The sequence below is a fragment of the Alternaria viburni genome, assembly GCF_023758015.1.
Source record: "Alternaria viburni strain BMP 2772 chromosome Unknown scaffold_29, whole genome shotgun sequence".
Lineage (NCBI taxonomy): Eukaryota > Fungi > Ascomycota > Dothideomycetes > Pleosporales > Pleosporaceae > Alternaria > Alternaria viburni.
This window is the reverse complement of record NW_026055798.1, coordinates 307,994-329,059: the sequence shown is the minus strand read 5'-3', so window position 1 is coordinate 329,059 and position 21,066 is coordinate 307,994. Positions and strand designations below refer to the sequence as shown.

The window sequence follows — 21,066 nt, the reverse complement described above, 5'->3', positions numbered from 1 at the left end:
GCGGCAATTAGCTGCCGACGACGCTGGTGACGATATCGAGGGTGTCGAGGAGGCTTATGACAGTGACGAGGATTGGTCTTTTGCGTTTGAAGATGATGAAACGCTCGTTGCGTTTGATGGACTCAAGAAGTGAGTGATATTGATGATGACGAGGGCGGTGGTAATCATTTGGTAAGGCGTACACAGGAGCGTGTGGATAGATAGTACAGATACCAAGCAGTAGGCAACACAATAATGCCGATTCGTACAACATATCTTGCATGATGGCTTTGTGGTGAGAACTATGTTGAGGGCAGCATCCTTGATTTCAGTCTAAGTCGGTGTACAAAACAAATTAATGCTACTTCGTCTGTAATCACATGCAGTTTTTGTCTTATTCGATTCGCCTCTGATTAAACCCCCCGCATAGATGAGAAAAAGCGCTCGCAACTTAAAAACGCCAGGCTAAAACCTTCCAACGGCAGCCTTATATTTCCTCTCAATCATTCTGTCCAAACGCACACAAACATCAAGAAACGCCATGACCATGCAGGAAAAAAAAAGACTCAAGACTACGAGAAAACCCGAAAGTATGAATACCCCCGGCCAGATTTCCGCTCAGAAGACAAGCTAAGCCTATCCATAGCGTCCGACAACGACTAGTCACGGACGCTCAATCCAGAGCGATCGGTAAACATGCGCGTGGCAATGTTCATGGCGAGGAGTTCCTGGAAGAGCAGCTTGGCGGCGTAGGGGATGTGGATTTGGGAGATGCGGGTTTTATTGTGGCAGGGGCGGCACTCGTAGAGGCCCTTTTTGAGTTGGCTGGATTGAAGAGTTAGCAAGAGTGTTTGGGTGAGAGAGATGGGGAGATGTGGGAGAGGGGAGGAACTTACGCAATAGGGCTCATCAGACCGCAGATGTCGCAAACGTGTACGGTGTACGCGTCTGAGACGGTAAAGAGACGTTCTTTCAAGAAGGCGGCGGCGCCGTGCGCAATCATGCAATCACGTTCCATCTCTCCGAAACGAAGGCCACCGTCCCTAGCACGACCCTCGACAGGCTGGCGAGTAAGAATCTGAAGGGGACCGCGCGCACGAGCGTGGATCTTGTCGTCGACCATATGTCTGAGACGCTGGTAGTATGTTGGACCCAAGAAGATCTGTGTGCGCATCTTCTTGCCGGTGTGGCCGTTGTACATGATTTCGAAACCACGCTTTTGGTAGCCGGCGTCCTCGAGCAGGCCGGAGACTTGGTCGACGGTGATGTCGGTGAAGGGTGTGGCGTCTCCTTCTTGTCCGGTGATGGCGCCGACTTTGGAGAGTAGACACTCGATCAAATGGGCAATTGTCATACGGGAGGGAATGGCGTGGGGGTTGATGATCAGGTCGGGAGTAAGACCTTCCTTGGAGAAGGGCATGTCTTCTTGGCGGTAGGTGATACCAATGGTTCCCTTTTGTCCGTGACGAGAAGCGAACTTGTCACCGATTTGCGGTACCTTGGTCGTTCGTGTACGGACCTTGACGAAGCGGAGTCCCTCAGTATTGGTGGTGAAGAGTACTTGGTCGACGATACCGTTCTCGGTGCTACGCAATGGTGTTGAGACATCGCGCTTGGTGTGGAGAGTAGTCTTCTGACCAAGCTCTTGTGCGTCGGTTGCGATAGGAGCTGTCTTTCCGATGATGATATCGTCACCAGAAACACGCACACCAGGCGCAACGACACCGTCATCGTCGAGCTTGTCGTATGTTCCACCCTTCAGACGGAGTGTATCGGCACGCGTAGGCTTCTCGAACTGCTCCAGAACGTTGACACCAATACGCTTCTCCTGCTCAGTGTATGCACGGTAGAACAAACTCCTGAAAAGTCCACGATCGATACTGCTCTGGTTCATAATGACGGAATCTTCCTGATTGTAACCACCGTATGTGGCAATGGCGACAATGGCGTTTTGACCAGCGGGAAGCTCACGGAACTTGAGGTACTCCATTGATCGAGTAGTAGCCAATGGCTTCTGGGGATAGTATAGGACGTTCATCATGGTTTCCATGCGCAGCGCGAAGTTGGTGAGGGCGACACCCATGGCTTGCTTACCCATGGCAGATTGGTAGGTGTTACGGGGCGACTGGTTGTGATCGGGGAAAGGAATGATACTGGCACAGATACCCAGAATCATGGCCGGGTGGATCTCGCAATGGGTGTAGGCGTGGATGCGTGGGTCTGGTAGTGGCTTGAGACGGCGAAGACGGTGCTCGCCTTCGGTAGATCGCTCAGCCGCAGGCAAGCCCATCTTCATCTCTCGCCACTCTTCCAGATCCTCAGGAGAAAACGTTATCATGGCAGTCTCCTCCTCCTCGGCGTCGAGGTATTCCACAACACCATCCTGGATAAGACCTCTCCAGCCGTAAGTGGCTTGCTCAACCTCATCCTGACTCCACCCCTGTCGCGTGCTTGTCTCCATCTGTTCCTGCTTCAGCTTATTACTGATTTCTTTGGTAAAGATGAGGTGGTTGCGGTTCGGTTTCCGGATATCGTTCTCAACAACAAACAGCGGTCTCATGACACGGCCAGCATCTGTAAAGATCTTGAACTCTCGGTCACGAATGTCACGAATCAAACTCATCTCGTAGGATAGAGTTCCGTTTCGTCGCAGCTCCTGCACGACTGTGACAAGCTGTTGGGCGTTGGAGTGGACACCAACCCAGACACCGTTGACGAAGACCTTGGTCGCATCTGGGTTCTGGTTTTGGTCGTACTCTTCCAAAAGCTGCATGTTTCGCTGTGTCATGAAGTCGATGATAGGCGACGCGTCGCTACCGACACTGACGTAGCACATCAAAGACAAGTTCTTGACCAGACCACAAGCTTGTCCTTCAGGAGTCTCGGCAGGGCAAACAAGACCCCAATGGGAGTTGTGAAGTTGTCGCGGCTTGGCTAGCTTGCCGTCGCGACCGACTGGGGTGTTCGTTCGACGCAAATGCGACAATGTGGAGGCGTATGTGTATCGGTTCAACACCTGGGAAACACCGGCCTTTGCGGAAGCGGCCTTCTTCTGGTCACCCCAGTTACCTGTTGCCAAGGAGTACTTCAAACCGTTTGTGATGATGCTGGCCTTGACAGCCATTTGAACGTTGAAGTCCTGGTTGTTCTCAACGCATCGCTGAAGGTACTTGTACACGTCCTTGGTGAGCTTCAGGAAGAGAATACGGAACAAGTTGGCAACCAGAGGTCCAGCGAGATCCAGACGCTTTTTACCGAAGTGGTCACGATCGTCCTCGTCGCGGCGACCCAGCACACACTGCAAAAGGCGGTGGATCATGTAACCAAAGAAGTAGGCCTTGCGCGTGTCCTGACCCTCCTTTTGGGAAATGTGCGGCAAGAATTCTCGCTGCATAATGTCCCTCGCGAACTTGAGACGCCTGTCCTTCGTGCCTGAATTGGCGCCACGCTTGGCAATGAAGTCCAGAGCAGTCTCTCGGTCCTGAACAACGGATCCCTCCTCGATACTGGGCTTCAACAGCTCCAGCATTTGTGTGTCGGTGCGGTCGTAAACGATGTGACTGAGAATCTCCTCGTCGGAGACAATACCGAGGGCGCGGAAGACGATGGCCATGGGCACATCCGCCTTGATGTATGGGAGGGTAGCGTATGCGAAGGGGCCGGGGATACGCTTTCCGGGACCTGCGAGTGAGTTCTCCGCCCATTTGATGTTGAATGATGAGATCAACCGGGTGCCCTTTTCGACTGCACTTCGGATCTCAGCAATCCATGGAATAGGACCCTGCTTCTTTCGGAAGACCTGTACGATGTTCGCGGCACTGCGCTCCTGAGCGATGAGCACTTTTTCACTTCCGTTGATAACGAAGTATCCACCCTGATCGTATGGGCACTCATTCAGAGCGAACAGGTCCGCGTCAGACTGCGCTCGCAAATGGCAGAGCTCTGACCGCAACATGACAGGAAGCTTTCCGATGAAGACTCGCGCCGCAGCGCCATCGTCCATTGGCATGTCTTCACGCTCCCACCGGATCTGCGATGGCCCGCCTGTGTAACCGCCCTCCATCTCCTCGTCATCTCCTTCCTCGGGTTCGCGTCCCTCGCGGGCAACCATGATTCGGTTCTCGATATCAGCCAACATGGCACCAGAGTAGGTAAGGTTCCGTAAACGCGCTTCGTGAGGGTAAAGTTGCACCGTGGTGCCGTCGCCTTCTGTGTGTGTTGGCCGCGCCAGGTAGACGCGCCCGAATTTAATTTCATAGCGGCGCTTGATGATGGGGTTCTCCTCCTCATCGGGGTTGTAGGGCGTATTTTGCTCGAGAATGACGCTGCCGTTTTCTTTTACGATATCCTGAATTGTGTTGCGCGTGAATTCGTCGTAGGAGTCGAGCTGCTGCGAGACCAGACCCTTGGTGTCGAAGAAGGAGCTGATGACCGCCCAGCAGTCCTCGGGCAAGACGCGGTTCTCCTCATCCTCGTACTCGTCCTCCATACCGTCGTAGTCGTACGGCTCGGCCATGATCGCGACTGGGTTGATTAGGCGCGGGGAGGTGAAGGGGGGTGGGTGAGTGCGGACGTGTAGTGTCCTGTCTGTTCGGTATGCGACGGCGGCGACCGCCTCTCAAAGGACGTTCGGTGCTAACTTAACCCGTCTTAGCGCCACCACGCATCACGTGACTCCACTAGCGTTCCAGACTCCATACAGTCCACCCGTGTCTTCCAGTTCTTGCATCCTTCCTATTTCGCGGCAGCTTGCATTTTACTTTCAGATCCCGCATTTCGGGCCCAGACTTCCACTCAGCCCAGTCTCCACATTTGCACTATACTGAACTCTCGATGTTGGAGGCCTTAAACACCAGCACTAGATCCTCGTGTCTCCAATCACTGGTGACCGGACGCTTTCCAATGTCGAGAACTGGTAAATAGGTCTACATACCGCCGACAAGCCACACTTGCGATCTAGCCCTGTAGTCGCGACAGCATTCATTCTTCAAACCTATTCGGGATGCATTATTTTATGCACTAACGCGAAATGTGCTCCATATGTCGATCAGTACATTCTGGGCAGTGCGTGATGGCTCAAGAAGGCTGAAATGGCTGGCTGAACAAAGTATGGGTGTCGCTTTGTCCGGTCGCCAGGTCAAGTTGGGGAAGAACCTAGGGCGACGAGCCTGAAAAACGAAGACAAATATAAAAGCTGTTAATGTGACGATAGGAGCATCAGACACTTTGGAAAGTTCATATCTACACGGTGGTAATATGCATTTGTCACCTACTTTCTTCGCCGGCGCTCTCTTGCTTGTATTTGAAGCTAGTGCAACTGCTACGACAAAGTCCTACGTTACTTGTATCACCAAGCAAGGTCCCAAGCCGGTTGCTACCGTCAAGACAACGTCTCGCATCTTGACGGTACCTTTCTATGGCTTCAAGTTCATAACGAAGACGCCTACATATGTCGTCACGCCTCCACCGGTTACCGCCACGGTCACTGTCACAGCAACGAGCGTAATGACTGAGACTCAGACTCAAGAGACCGACACTTTCTCTGAAACTGTCACGCAAACCGACACAGTCCTAAGAACATCCACGGACATCACCCGAGTAACAGACACCGCCACGCTCACTGTCACGCTTACTGCTGCAACAACGACTGTAGTACCCCCTGCAAATTTCCAGCCCATCCAGTCAACCTTCCCCAACAGGAAGCGAAGATCCGCCAGCCTCCCTGAAGTAGCATCGAACGAATCTGCACTAGAAGAGCGAGGCCAAGCGCAACGTATCATCTTCAACAAAGGCCGGAAACCGACATGCTCACCTCCCGTCTACCCACAAGGAGTGGCTTGTGTCGGCATAGCAAAGGTGATCAGTACGTCGACCATCACCCGGACCGCGAAGAGGACCACGACTGTTACGACATCGGCACCTACCTCTTCGGTCACCACCACAATAACCGAGGTCAGCACGACCACCCTCACTCCCGTTCGCGCATCAACAACAGTCACTGATGCCTACTACACGGCCATCACACAAACCATTGTCGAGCCCTCTACCATCACAACTGTCACTACCCAAACAATTGAAGTAGCCGTACCGGCTTCCACCTTCTACGCCGCCTGCGGTGCCGATAACTTCATCCCCGGTATCAATGGCCAAGTTTTCAGCCAAATCGTGATCGACGACCTGTCGGATCAGAGTGTCGTTGCCGGGTCGGCCTATGAATGCTGCCTGGCCTGTATCTCCACACCTGCCTGTGTCGGAAGCGTATTTCAGGTAGTTAACAACCAGAAATACTGTGATTTCTTCACACGAAATAGTGGTGTTTGCGATGCTGGTTCTCAGGGGGGCCAGATTATCTTGACGGACGGAACACCGGACGGGTCTGTGTTGCTTAGTAATGGGATTTGTGGGAAATACTATGTTTAAGGAGGTTGGTGTTGGTGTTGATGTTGATGTTGCAAGTAGCTACTATGGACACTGTTAGGCGGTCAAATACTGATTGATGAACATCTTGTCATGCTATCACCGCCATCGCTGCGTTCCACTGTGAGCAGTCGAGTCTTTGAGCAACACAACTGAGTAACATAACTTTGCCACACTCCACGCCATCCCTCATACCCCCATAAGTACCCAAGGCGCATATATCCAGCCCCAGTATCAACCATCTTCATGCATCCCATGATACACAGCCACCCTATCCAACACCGTAATCTCCAGGTCCACCCCTGCCTTGCCGAAAGTCTCGCTCACTACCTCCGGCATTATGAACTTGCAACTCGGCCAGCTGGCACGCTCCTGCTTACAACCTCCTCCGTCATGAGCGCAAAGGCTCTCGGTCATGCGAACTCGGCGCAAGCTGCGCAGTTGAAGCAAAGCTAGTATCCATCCAAACCACTTCAGCCTCTCCGGTTCAGACAGCTCCTGGAATTGCCGCATCTTCGTCCCACCCGTGGCGAAGATACCAGATGGGTATCTGAACCAGATTTCTAGTTCGCGTACATTCGGTGGTAAAAGAGTCGTGAAATCGCTCCTGAGCTCAAAGCCCGCGCGGTTGGGATTTGCTGTCAGGCTACCGCATGACATTTCCTCGAAAAACGCGAAAGCCGGCACATGCAGAATCTGCAAGGCGGTAAAATTGGTGAATCTAGTTGGGCTCCAAGGTCTCTGCGGTACTTCGTAGCATATGCCAGGCAAAATAGTTAGTTCTCGTAGCGTCTGTTGAGTCGCCCATAAATTAGCGATGCTGACATCTAGGCCGAGTGAGGGCGCGCCGTCGAGGTACCATGTGAAGCGCAATTTCTCCAGTTGACTAGCAGTGCCAGCTTTCTTCACAGCAGCACGTCCATTGTGTATTGATGGATATGTACACCATTTGTAGTCGATGGAGGTGAGATTTCTGAAGTTGACTGTGTCAAACCATTGGATCGAGGGCGCGGTCCAATTCCCGAGCGCCGCGTGCGTGATATTCTCTCGTACGATTAGTGTTTTGGCGGTGGGCAGACCGAAGAGCCAAGTTGACATGGCTAAGTGATGCTCGGGACAATCAATGCTAATAGGTGTGGTAGTGTAATCTCTCAGCCTGTATTTGACGTTAGCTCCTTGTGGACAATCACATTTGGTCAGTAATCTTACATTTGAGCAATCTCGGATGATGCGTCCATTTGCTCAAACGTTGATCGCGGGTTGTCCAGGATAAAGATAGTCAAGTTTTGTAGATTCGCAAGTTTGGCGAGAATCTCGCGAACCGCGTCTCGTTCGAGGGATAGTTTTCCATATGGGTACGCGCCTTCGAGCTGGCAATCGATTCGTAGCGTTTGTACTGAGCCGGCGAGGTGCGGGGCGGCTGTGAGCGCGGTCGAGAGCATCGAGCAGCGTCCATTATGAACTGGAGTATGTTGCGCAGGTATTTGGATGTCGCGGTAGAGAAGTTGCTGGGCTGATGATTTGAAGCTGCGGTGTGTCTATTAAGCTGTTAGCACAAATAATAACATGTCTTAGTACCACGTTAGCAAAGCATAGCAAGGGGGCTACATACTAGTAATAAGTTAGCAAGATGTCTTAAGAGCTATTCGTGGCGGCTACTTTACCTTTGATCAGAGCAAGCCAGGCATCCTTATCGGCGAGATAGGCGAAGATCTTGTCCAATGTCTCGTTGGCGAAAGTTGTAATCTTCGATTGAGACATGATGTGTTGCAGGCTGTCCTAAAGTCTTCGAACTCTACTAGAGTTACGAGTGTTGAGAAAGTGACTTGAGTAGGTGTGTAAACAGGTGGGGACTTGAGTGCATGTCGGTCGAGTTAAGGCTGGTACCTATAGCGTGGATGCGGTAGCGAAATACGATGTGAAGATGACCATGTTGCAGACCGTGCGCAAATTCCAAGAGTGGCGTGAAAGACCTTGCCGTTCAAGCAATCCACATATCTTGACAGTTTCCCTTCCTCTCCTCCCAGATCTCTCCCTTCATGATCCCATGAACATAAGCATCACCGATAAACTCCCACGTGCCTTCACCCTCCCGCAGTATAAGCGGTGTCATAACGCCCCCAACTAGCACAGCATGATCTCCAAGCCGACATATACTGGGTACCAGAGCATGATAAGTGATCTCGGAGTCTGCAAGATCAACCATTCGTGCGCCCTTGCGATTCAACATATGCCCTACCATAGATCTAAACTGCGCTTCAGGATTCACCCAGCCAAAGCGGCGAAGCATACGCTCAATCAAGACGACCGCGATGTAGCAAGTCAAACAGCCGTGGATATTGAATGTGTAAATAAGCCGCAAGAATCGCTGGCGCTTCTCAAAAGCAGCATAAGCGCTTCTTTTGGCTTCTGGGGTGTTTTGTAGTTCGCCAGCCATGAAGGTCTCGTACATAGCTTCAGTCGCAGACTCGCCTGTCGCAGGGTACACTTGCTTGTCGTGCTGGGGTCGAAAGAGAACCTCCCACTCATGAACTTGATGCATGTTGAATTGTAGTATACTTGCTTGTTCAAGTAACGATTGGCGAAGTGGGGCTTTGTGCGCTAGCCAACGGCGTGGTGTGAGTTGCGTGACCTTTGCGACTGTAACTCCAGACAGCCTCAGCATCTTGGGCAAGTCCATTGGGTAGGTACCAGGGTCTGGAGGTATGTTATACGCCTCAAGACCAAAGCCGGGTTCAAATAAAGAGTTGTCCGAAGCATGGTAGTCGCGCACTGTGTAAGCATCATCGGCGAGCATTTCGGCTCTAACCAGCGACATAGGAGTTGCTTCTGTCCACCGCCAGTCCGGAACCCACGATGGGAGTGCCAGTTTGTATTTCGGATCGCTTTCTTCGAGGGGGGTAGTAACGAGACGAGGCACGTGGAGGATTGCCACTTGCCCCTTCTGAAGCGTGCGCGCAGCCAATCGAGTGTACAGTATCTCCGGCGTAAGTTCCTTGTCGTAGTCTGGCTCGATTCCCACATCTTCCAATGCCTTTTTACACCTCATACCGTAGAAAGCGTAAATCTTGTCCCTAGAATCACCGGCAAAACAAACTCGATGTCTCAGCAGCGTCCCAGGCCAATCGAGATCGACGCCATTGGCGAATTCCATCTCACTAAGCTTCATGAGGATGACGTTGCTTAGCCTAGCTCCTTCATAAAATTCCCACAGCCACAGTTGACTCGTCAACAGATACAGGTATGCAGCCAGCAGCGAATTCCAGGGTATCTTGGCGCTTCCACACATGAACCACACTGAGCTGGAAACCACGACTTCTTGCATGATCCAGGATCGCTCGAAGTAAGGCCGATCCAGCAACTTCAGCAAAGTCTCGAGTGCCGGGTCGCCTACCTTGACCTTGACGCGAATATCTTTCTCTTTCTCTTCCTCCGGTGTCAAAACTATTTGTTTCTGTTCAGCCATTTCTCGTCGGTAGGTTGTGTGCAGTCCAGAAGCGTATTTGAACGCTTCTTCTACCCCCTTCTCTTCCGGACCCAGCCAGCTCACAGTGACAGTAGCCTTCATATAGATCTGTCGCATCTTTGGTACTTGCGCGGTCTTCTCTTCATCATCTTTCTGGTTCAAGCACACGCTGTCGACCCACAGAGTGCGTGCTTTCTGCCAACGCCACCCTCGAATCTCATATAGCAACGGTATCAACGTGCGGGGTATTTCGAGAATATTGTCATTCTCCATATCACGAGGTGGGGCCGCATTGGTAATATGGATGGTAGCGTTGTATGGCTCACGACCCCAGTTGTAGGAGATGGCATAGAACTTTGGAGCTTCTGACAACAATGTTGAGTATAGTCGACCGGTGATGGGGCCACTTGGAGGGCCCCTGTGAACTTCCAGCAATCGTATGTATATATCTTCTGGGTTGTGGAGAGTTGGAAGTGGTTGGTATTGATATGGCATGTTCGTGTGCCAAAAGAGACGAATGGTTCGGACAGGTTGTCGAACACGTCTAGTATGGAAGGTACGTTCGTTCAGATATACCTAATGAGCGCGTCGAAAATCAGGCGCGATACATCCATTGCACTCCCTTGAGGACGCCATCTTCAAAATAAGACCAGCCCAGACCTGCCGAAAAACGCCATATCTTCAGCTTGCTCATTTGTGTACAGAAGAAGTGACGCGAGGCCAGATGAAGATGCACATTTGCGGCTGAAGTTTGCAAGGCCGAACGGAGGCCAATTCATTCGCTTGTTCGGATCCTCGACCCGACAATTGGGGCATGCCAGTCCCCTTTGTGTTCAGCTGGTGTGGTGTTGTGGATAGTCTGGCACCATAGGATATTCTTCAGGAGAAGGGGCGTGTTCCTCGCTTTCGAATGCAGGGCCTTTGTGTGGCTAGCTGTGCGGCTTTGCGCGGCGCGTCGGCGAAACGGTACGTAGCGGATGAGGTTTGCGTGTTGCTTGCGTGCTTGCTTACGAAGGAGCTCGTCTATCCGTTGCCACGCCCTAGGCCATATTCGGCGTAGCGCTCGTGTTCAGGAAATCTTCCCGAGGTCGTCCAAAAGGAAACTCGCGCACTCGAATGATCACGACGCCAATACCAAGAAGTTCGTAACAATATGCTTATCGCGAACAGAACTCCAGTTTACAAGATCTGCTACCCCACAAGTGATGGGCGTGGTGTGGGCCCTAGCGCCCACCCTCCGTCTCCACCTGGAGCACCGATCCTTCACACCCTCACATGGCCCGACTGCTAGCGCCATCGTCCCACCCAAGAGTTCTTGTTCTCCCGTGGATCGAGGTTTATAAGGTTACGCAGCATGTTACAACGCGGGCGCCTTGCCCTCCATAAAGTTTGTCGGCCCTTTCAGCTCTCGACCCCGCGTCACAAGAGCACACCGATGAAACCTGGTTGGCCAACTTTAACAGCTCTGCCCTTGGCTCAGGAATGGAGCACGCTGAGAGGAGCGACGCGTCAAGGGTAGATAGGCCAAGCCCGCATTGGGTGTATCGAGCTGCAGAGCCAGTCTTGGGCTTCATCTGACGATGATGTAGCTACTTTTAAGGTTGGGTCTTCTTCTGTCTCTGCGAATCCGCCCTCCTCCGAGCTGCACGCTCGAACGTGAACACTGCTTTCCTATCTACCCATCCCGTGGTCCTCAAGCCATACGTTCCGTTACTCTGGGGTCACCACATGCGCGCAGTCGGTGATTGCGACACCCTTGGTATGCACGCAGCTTAAATCGGTCGACAAAGGAACTCCAATCCGCCGTATATACGCAACACCTCGAAGTGCGCTCAAGCTTTGGCTCTCTCTCTTCTCTCTGTGTGGATATACCCTACCAGTCTTATTATTATGGCAAACAACACTGAAGAAGAGACGTCGCCGGCGAGTGTAAAGAGTGGTACGATCGTCATCGCGATCATTGTGCCCTCGGTCTTGATCATTTTACTTCTTACGCTGGTCATCATGTCAGTCTCCGCACTGGTGTCAGAGGACCTCATGCATGTCTAAGCTGACGATAGGAACCGCCGCAGGGGCTTTATTCTCCCACGATGCGTCCGCGATGAGTCTAATCACAAAGAGAAGCGCTGGAAGACGCGACAAGACGAGCTGGAGACGCACATCAAATCTCAAAACTTTTATGATTGGCTCGAAAGCCAAAAGGAGAAGACATCTGATTCAACGCAAGCATCCGATCCCCTGTGGTGAGTATGCCAAATAAGCCATGTTCGATGAGCGGACTGGACTGACTGTGTGACAGCGCCATCTGCCTTGACGATTTCGCCGAAGATGCGCAAGTTCGGGGACTTCACTGCTCTCACGCTTTCCACTCACATTGTCTCGACGAGTGGTTCACAAGGTACAATGAGTACTGTCCCTTGTGTCATCGACCGATAATACCCGGGTCTCGGGCAGCGAGAAGAAAAGTTCGCGAAGGGATGGATCCAACCATTCCGGTAGTCTTAATGGTATAACTGCTGCAATGTTCAATGAGAGACACAGTTCAAGCCTCGTGAGGCTCTTGAATCTTCGGAAGATGATGCACATCTCTACCAGATCTTGGCATAGGCTGCTTTGGGCAACCGAGAGCGACCACATCTGCGAACAGGCGGACCAGACCTTAGATCGAAGAGCCCGGAGCGATGCACAGGCAGGGCTTAGACGCAGCGGAGACGGGTTTAACAACGGGTTTTTAGGTGCTTCGCCTATGCGGGAGCATCCGCGCCACAGCCGCGTACGGCTAACGGACGGTTCTCCAGTACCTGCCTTTCCAAATTTGAGAATGCCAGGGTCGGTGGAGTGGTCGGACGGAGACTATGAAGAAGTGGGTCAATATACTCAACCCAAGACACTATGCGTCTTAGGAAGAGCAATGGCCTTCCACTCAAGCGTAATGCTAGCACCACACCGACGAGAGGAAATAATTCGATGGCAATAGTCTAGGGACATGGATAACTGAAGTCCCGGGATATAGGGGAGTAGAGCTCTGTCTACTAGATGCCCGGCATTTCCTTGTCTTGGCGAATTAATTCTCGCTACATCGATTCGAATAGATACAACAAACGAGTTTTGAACCTCTCGCGAAGACTATTTGCGTTTTTTCACTTTCCCTGCAAACAGAGAGGGCATACAGACTTGTTCTTGATTGCATAGGCGCATGTTGAGATGCGGCTGCTATTAGTGGGGCAGCTGAAGCCGCTAACGGGAGTGTCGTTGGCTCCCGCTCTAACATGGTATCGTCTTCAACACACCCGCACTCTTTTCATCCCATGTCACCCTGTTATGATCTTCAGGCACAAGAGCGACGGCATTCCGAAAATAATGCGAAAAAGATATTGCTGTGGCTAGGACCTCGTAATGAGGCGCACGGCGTGCCATCGCTAGGATGGTTCCGGGCATGGAGCGGGGCGCAGGGAAATGTCACGCCACCTTCTGGTGGTCTGATCAACCTCTACCTTGGTAATCTAGAACAGCGCAGAACAGGGCACAGGACAACATCCGCACAATTGCTGTACCGAAAGTCCCGTTGGAGCGACTGACATTTTCTAGGCTTTTGACTGCCTTCTGCACCTGCCACTCTCGATACTGCATCTTCATACCCCCTGACCAGTCGGTAGATCAAACCCGGTACGAGGAGTACCACGAAACGGTGTGGACTTCGCCTGTATTGACCTGCAACTACTGCCAAGCTGTTCCTTGGGTCTTACTCACCCGCCTTAAGCCATCCATCGCCTATTCCCGTGTAAAAACTAGAGAAACTTTTCTCAAACGCGTGGATACATCTTCACCATCGACCCATGTTGAGTACCTGCGAGCATCTCTTCGATTTGACAAAGACAAAGGAAGTGCCCGCGCTTATAACCTCGACCCCAGCTCGACCCTGATCCTGCACCTCGCCCGCTAGTCTCACGTGTGGCTTGGCCAGGGTACCTTAGCGATTGTATCTCCTGATCAACGCGTGAGCTCTTCCGTGCAACAACCCACCCGCGGACTATTATCATCATGGCTCTCAATTGGGATGCATTCCTCAATACTGAGGGTTTCAACCTACCGAACGACCAATGGTCCGATCTTTTACCACCAACGTCTGCCCCTCCCACTTCCCAGATGCCTAAGTCGACCACCACCGACACGTCAGGCTCTTCACCTGAAGACGTCACCAATTTCGATTCCCTTCTCGGAGGAACATCAGGCGACCCTTACTTTGACGACTCGTTATTCCTGCCTAACGACTACTTCCTGGGCGATCTCGACGTCCTCAAGCCCTTTGGCAACAACATCGGTGGAGGGAGATCAACCAATGAGTCGTCACCCGAGCCTGTACATGGGACTGGTGACAACTCTACATCTCAGACACCATCAGACGTAAACGGCCTAGACCAGTCAGCCAACATGCCGCCAGCTCAGAGGCAGGCACTCCAACGTGCCAACACCTTCCCCAACCCTGCCTATGAATCTTTGTTTCCCAACAACCTAGATTCTGGTTTCGTCGAAGACCTCACCTTCCCCGACGGCCCGAAAGGATCCTCAACCACCACCAAGCCAGGGCTTGAGAGGACTCAAACGTCAACAACAACAAACACTACGTCGAAACGTACCAAGAACAAGCCAGACATACTCTCTGCCTGCTGGACATCCCCACTTTGCCCCAATCACGATGTAAATGGTTCACCGCCTAATCCATCGACGTGCGGCGGAGGATGTGCTCCCTTCTTGTTCGCAGACCAGGACGCTCTCCCAAGTATCAGCAACCTACTTAATGACCCACAAGAAGTCACTGCCGAAGACGGTATAGTAGAGATCCAACCACGCCCCAAGAAGCGATCTGAGAGCGACGCATCAGCAAACGGCTTCTCAACCCAACAGAGAGAAAGCAAAGACACAACCACATCCCCATCGGACGACCGGCAACGAATGAAGAGCGAGACGACAGAAGATGCCTCCGCCAAAGAATCACCTCAAGCCAACGATGATGATAAGCAGAAACCACGCCGACGACTACCGCACAACCAAGTCGAACGAAAGTACCGAGAATCACTCAACACACAACTAGATTCCCTCAAGCGTGTCGTTCCATCCCTCCAAAACCAACGAGCGTGCGACGGCGCCGATATCGAGGACCTACCCACACCCTCGAAGCCCAGCAAAGCAGTCATTTTAGCGTCGGCTACTGCCTATATCAAGCAAATGGAAAAGGACAAGAAGAGCCTGGCAGATGAGAACCAATTGCTTCGGACGAGAGTCAAGGCTCTTCAGTCGCTTGTCAAGTGTGACGACTGCAGCTTGATGCAGTATGTCATGGATTTGAAGATCAAGCAGGCTAGTTGAGGACGTTCTGGTTCCTTTTTTCCCTTTTGCTCTTTGTTCACGCGATGCTGGCATCAATACAGCATCCACTCGGCGTTGGTAGGGTTTGGGCTGAAAGCATAAAGCGTTCTACGTCAGCGGTCACAACTTCACAGGAAGAGTGTCGTGCAATCGCACACTGATGACTCGTTCTCATTACGGCCGAACTTGTACTGAATACGCGTCGCGTATCGAACTCTTGTAATGACAGGCGTTTTGGGTATGGGAGTAAACCGGTATGCGCTGGGTAAAGGCGCTTGTATGAGCTTGGGCGATGCCATGAGATAGTCTTCACTATAGTTGAATACACGGCATCTAGACTTGACTCTTCCATCCAGCACTCTTCAGCGTGACATCTGTGTACGGCGAGCTCCCAGACTGCGTTGCGATATGTATACACATTATGTTATTGCGGTCAAGCAACGGAAGTCAAATCGATAGATTAAATACATATTCAAACAAAGCCAGCCTCTGTAACAAGTTCGCCTTCCAAGACCCGCAACACCCAAGAAATCAGCATTCCAAGTTCTTCAGCTTGCCTTCACTCCGCAGAAATCTCCGTCACATTGATTTCCACGCCTTTCCCCTTCACCTCGATTTTGCTCGGCGCAATGTATCCATCTTCTTCTGTGCGCACATAATCAGCCTTCTACGTCTCTTTTCAACACGAGCAAGTGAGAGGAAGATGACTTACGCATCCGACACTGCACATAGCCGATTGGATAGATCGGTCCGTCCCATCGATCCCAACCATCTTCGTACGATGTAATGGCAGCTTTTTCGCGCTCAAAAGCGAGGTCTGCGGCGGTTGTTGTGGGGACAGGAATGGGGAGGATGGTGATAGTGGTCATGATGGGTAAAGATTCGGCGATGATTGTAGTATTCTTCTTCGGTGATGATATTGCTGTTAAGCTTGTATGTGGAGTATCTTCACTGGACAATCACAGTTTAAGTACGTCCTGTCAAATACTCCAACTCATAACCTTAACATCGCCCAGCTCGCAGTGGTGAGACTGTCCACGACCAAATCCGGGGTTGACACGCGCGTACATAACGCGCGACTTCGTATTCCATGTCCGTAAACATCAACTCACAGACATCACCCTATCCTCTCAGCTATACGGTCATCCGAACTGGGAGGAATACATGGGGAAGGTTGAGATGCAGGGATCGGGTAGTTGCGGTGATGCTTGCCGTGTGGTGGCGAGACCGGCTGCTTCCGCGAACCGTCACGCCACCTCCACAAAGTGTCTCTCCACCAGGACCCTGCATCCCGCTCGAATGAGATTTGCGCATACTGATTACTGATATTACAATTGTAACCTGCTTTTCGGTTTCATATCTGCCTATCGAAATTGGACTTGCTTGGGAGTTAGGTGCGGGATTGCCTGGTTGTCACACCATGGTGTTCTGTCGGATTGGGTCATGGGGTTTGGCAGTGACTGCTGATGTCTGCTGGTACGCTGAGATGGCATGGTATGAGGTGAATGTATGAGATATATACTGTCATCACTGGACTACACTTGCACCATCAATAACTTATATGCTCTCAAGAGAACACAAGCTATCGTAACTACACCAATACGTCGATCGTCCAACATCCAACTTACCAGCACGAGCACAACCAAAACACCACCACATGTCACTCTACCCGAACATTCTCGACGTCTCAGCCTACAACACCATGCTCGCGCAGCACTACCAAAGCCAAACACTTTATTCACCACGCTCGTCAACCAAACCCACGCACTCACCACATCCACACCACCACATGACTTGCGATCACCTCTCCGACGCAATCCAAGACTTCTTCTCACACATGTTCGCGCCCGCATCACACCTCGCATGTACATGCTCGACATCCTGCTGGGCCCCATCACCGCCTAGCCCCGACAACCACAATGCGCATGATGGGAAAATCGCGATCGTTGTCGATAGCAACATCGTAGTGTCAGAGGACGAGCGGGAAGAAGACGGAGGACCATTGTGTAGAGAAGCCACGATCGCTTCCTGGAAGATGAACGAGAAGAAACGAGAAGAAAAAAACAGAAGGAGGAGCTTGCAGTGGCTGGCAGATGTTATACGAAGAGAACATGTATAGGAGATTGACTTGTACAAGAGAAAGTATGAAGGTAGAGGGTAGGCGTTTGTTTATAAAGGAATGGAATAGCAATTCTTTCGACTTCAGCAGATACTGCCTATCAGGGACCTTTTCCAATTCCTTTGCGCGCCAACTCGTGGTTAGCATGAACAGATACTCACCAAAGAAGCAACCAGCAGCCAACAATGTAAGGCGCAGTCAACGCCCATGCACTTAAGCCTCTCGTGACCCGAAGCCCTATTTGGAAGACAAAAGACTCTGCCATCATCGCTACAATACGATAGGCTCAATTGTTACCACCCATTACCAACGCGCTCCATGCGATTCTGTTTCATTCAACATCCGCGAAGATCGCCAACACCATCACGTTCGTCATTTCCAAACTTCGCCTCACCGCCCGCCCTTAGCGGCTTGGCGGCAAGAAAACGTCACTGCTGAGCCCTGATTGGTCGCACTCGCCTACTTTGCCATCATCACTTTACCTACTTTAGACGCGTGCCATTGCGCATCCGCAAACGCGTGGTATCGTGAAATCCACGCGCTGCTAAAAGAGAAGAAAAAGAGGAACAGAGAAAGGAAAGGAAAGGAAAGCGAAAGAAGATGGATACTGTTGAGCGAGGAGCGATACGCGACGAGAAAGATGCACGGTTAAGAGATGGGCAGGCAGGCGATGTTGAGAAGGGTGGTGTTAACGGTGGTGCTGGTGATGGAGAGGATATGATGGGTACGTCTTCTCCTCTTCAATTCTTTTGACACTGCGTATAGCAATTCAGTCTATCATATCGCCCATTGAGACTAATGCTACACCCGCAGGTAACAACCCATCCACACAAAAAGAACTTCCTCCCCTGAAAGGCCTCTCGTTCCTCGACCGCTTCCTAGTTGTATGGATCATCCTCGCCATGGGCATCGGTATCGCGCTGGGGAATACAGTTGATTCCGTGGGTCCAGCATTACAAAGAGGAGAGTTCGTGGGCGTCAGTATACCAATTGGTACGTCTCACTCCTATCATCATCCCCACCCTACGATCTATCATGCCAGATGCTAACACGATATATAGCAATTGGCCTCTTAGTAATGATGTACCCCATTCTCTGCAAAGTCCGCTTCGAAACGCTCCACCTCCTCCTCAAGAAACGCGACCTCTGGATCCAAATCGCTGTCTCCTTCGTTCTCAACTGGATCATTGCCCCCCTCTTCATGGTGGGACTAGCATGGGCCTTCCTACCCGACCGCCAGGACCTACGTGAAGGACTCATCTTCGTGGGCATTGCGCGCTGCATTGCCATGGTACTCATCTGGACGGATCTTGCGGGCGGCGACGGCGACTACTGCGCTGTTCTCGTGGCGTTTAACTCGATACTGCAGATTGTGCTGTTTGCGCCCTTTGCGGTGTTTTATATTCAAGTGGTCAGTCATGGCGACAAGACGGATATCTCGTATGAGAAGGTTGCGCAGAGTGTGGGCGTCTTCTTGGGGATACCACTTGGTGCTGCTGTGATTACGAGGTTGGCACTGAGGTCGATGCTGGGAGAGGACCGCTATCAACGCAGGTTCATACGCTATATCGCGCCGTTTTCGCTCATCGGCCTGATATACACGATCATCGTTCTCTTTGCTAGTCAGGGCGCGCATGTTGTTAGGCAGATTACGGATGTGCTAAGGGTTTGCGCGCCGCTCCTGGTCTACTTCATCGTCATCTTTACGAGTACGGTTTGGTTCTGCTGGAAAATGGGGTTCAGCTACAAGGTTAGCTGCACGCAGAGCTTTACTGCTGCAAGCAACAACTTTGAGCTTGCTATCGCGGTTGTCGTCGCGGTCTACGGCGCGGGTAGCGGGCAGGCTCTGGCAAGTACGGTGGGCCCCTTGATCGAGGTTCCTGTACTTGTGCTGTTGGTGTATGTCCTGAAGTGGATACGAAAGAGATGGCAATGGGTCTAGATGTCGCGGGAGTGTACAATATGGGATGGGCATCGATCATGATGCGAGCTAGCCGTTGGACCGGCACCACGCCCCGGGCGTGAGGAAGATATTTGGAATGTTCCTTGCTCAACGGACGCTTGTGCTGGTGTATAACAGCAGAACGGTTTAGCTGCACAGGAGTAGTAATAGGACGGGTTGTGTATAAGACGAATACCAAGGTCATCCCGTCGGTAATAATTAATCTCTAGCACCAGTCATGTGTCGAAAATACACCATGAGACGAGACGCCAACATAGCGGGACCAGTATGACGGGTACAGTAGACGGTGATTCCCGAGTTGGAAGGCTTGGGTTTCATGGGTTTTGACGGGTCTCTCGCGGGTGTAGGGTTCCAGAACGTGCAAAGCTTAATTCCTCGCACATCGTAATCTCATTGGAAAACAAGTGACTGCGTTGCCGTGATTTGATTTGCGATGACACGCAGAACCCTGCTTTTTAGCGCGAACGGAGGAGATACCGAAGACTTTTACGCTAGTCATACGCCAGGACAGTTGGTCCGCCAGCGTAGCCAGACCAACGTGGGTCAGGGTATACATGCGAACCCCACAGATGGAGATGCTGTTCACACGCAAGGCGTTCGGCTTCGAATACCGGTTCCAGTTCTGGACAAGATTGAAGTTTTTCGAGCGGGCGGTGAGCACGTCAATCTCATTTTCAGTCGGATAGATATCAGCCGGTGGTACGTACAGCGTAATAACGCCCGATTGTGCATGATAGTACCCACATTCTGAATCAGAGGGACACAATTCTGCAACCAAATCGTAGTTGACGCGCGGGCTGTAGGCAACAAGGCGATGTCTAGCAAGGGGTTACCGCTGGTGTCCGAAACGGCTCTGACATCGGATCTTGGGAGCGGACATGCGCGCCATGTCCGTCGGGTATCGAGATCGAAATCGATATCGTGTGTTGAACTTGCTAGTTTCGCAGTAGGAGGGTGATAGATCGTGCTGGGAGTACCGAGTATCCGGTGTTACTTGGCTCACGGTGACGCTCTGCATTTTCTCGTGCTCTGTGTAGACTCCGCAACGTGAAAATCAGGTGAGGAGGTTAGACGATGAATCATGGCCCCTGTATGAGGAGACTGCGTTGGCTTGCCTCGTGGGAGACCCTGTTGCTGGCCTAAGTCGATGTCAAGGTAGTTACCTGCAGGTGTTCTGCGTGACGTCCCATGTGATCATCAGTGCACTTTGTGCTCGTGCGTTCAAACCTTACAAATTCCAAGTTACACAAATATAGTTGGCTTGTCGTGCACGTACAGCCTGATGGTTCGGTCCGTTGTAAGGGACTGTTTCTGCTAATTCGGCACTTGGTGGTTGCAGCGGCGGCTGCCGTGTGGTTACGGTTGCAAGCAGCCGTCGGGCTGGGTGGTGCGTCTCCAACGGTCTTTGTGAGTTGTACCACCGCACCGCACATGCTGGGATGTGCCGTGACACGGTGACGGCGTGAGATGATGCAGAGGCCCGCGAGTCGAGCATTTGCGGCATACGCAATGTGTGAACACAGCCAGCGCGGCTGGGTCGACACAATCGTCGCGTATGACAATCTACGGCTGCAATCGAAGGCGTCCGCACGGCACGTATGCTGACTCGTTGCCAGCGCCCAAGATTGGACCCCGCGGCGAAGGAAAAGTGTAGCCAGAAAGATCTCACTGCCCGTGGAGGCTGTTTCTGGAAAAGAGATAGCGGCGGTGCTATGTCGAAGGAAGATATGTTGTGCATGAATAACGGGCGCCAAA

At 51.9% G+C, this 21,066-nt stretch overlaps 6 protein-coding genes across 6 annotated transcripts; 3 read left to right on the top strand and 3 right to left on the bottom strand.

The window, feature by feature from the left end:
• Positions 1-638: 638 nt before the first annotated feature.
• Positions 639-4,495, bottom strand: RPB2 (DNA-directed RNA polymerase II subunit RPB2; the record flags this gene model as incomplete). The annotated part of the gene is made up of 2 exons (XM_049359111.1): positions 639-804; positions 876-4,495. The coding sequence occupies 2 exons, from the start codon at positions 4,493-4,495 to the stop codon at positions 639-641; spliced, it is 3,786 nt and encodes a 1,261-aa protein (XP_049206489.1).
• A 740-nt stretch (positions 4,496-5,235) lies between these two features.
• Positions 5,236-6,399, top strand: J4E79_010271 (uncharacterized protein; the record flags this gene model as incomplete). The annotated part of the gene is made up of 1 exon (XM_049359110.1): positions 5,236-6,399. One exon carries the CDS (start codon positions 5,236-5,238, stop codon positions 6,397-6,399), a length of 1,164 nt encoding a protein of 387 aa, XP_049206488.1.
• A 1,202-nt stretch (positions 6,400-7,601) lies between these two features.
• Positions 7,602-8,157, bottom strand: J4E79_010270 (uncharacterized protein; the record flags this gene model as incomplete). Its single annotated transcript, XM_049359109.1, has 2 exons — positions 7,602-7,858; positions 8,061-8,157. 2 exons carry the CDS (start codon positions 8,155-8,157, stop codon positions 7,602-7,604), a joined length of 354 nt encoding a protein of 117 aa, XP_049206487.1.
• A 220-nt stretch (positions 8,158-8,377) lies between these two features.
• J4E79_010269 (uncharacterized protein) lies at positions 8,378-10,357 on the bottom strand (the record flags this gene model as incomplete). Its single annotated transcript, XM_049359108.1, has 1 exon — positions 8,378-10,357. The coding sequence occupies one exon, from the start codon at positions 10,355-10,357 to the stop codon at positions 8,378-8,380; it is 1,980 nt and encodes a 659-aa protein (XP_049206486.1).
• Positions 10,358-13,903: 3,546 nt separating this feature from the next.
• Positions 13,904-15,229, top strand: J4E79_010268 (uncharacterized protein; the record flags this gene model as incomplete). Its single annotated transcript, XM_049359107.1, has 1 exon — positions 13,904-15,229. One exon carries the CDS (start codon positions 13,904-13,906, stop codon positions 15,227-15,229), a length of 1,326 nt encoding a protein of 441 aa, XP_049206485.1.
• Positions 15,230-17,948: 2,719 nt separating this feature from the next.
• Positions 17,949-19,290, top strand: J4E79_010267 (uncharacterized protein; the record flags this gene model as incomplete). Its single annotated transcript, XM_049359106.1, has 3 exons — positions 17,949-18,072; positions 18,162-18,341; positions 18,410-19,290. The coding sequence occupies 3 exons, from the start codon at positions 17,949-17,951 to the stop codon at positions 19,288-19,290; spliced, it is 1,185 nt and encodes a 394-aa protein (XP_049206484.1).
• Positions 19,291-21,066: the final 1,776 nt, after the last annotated feature.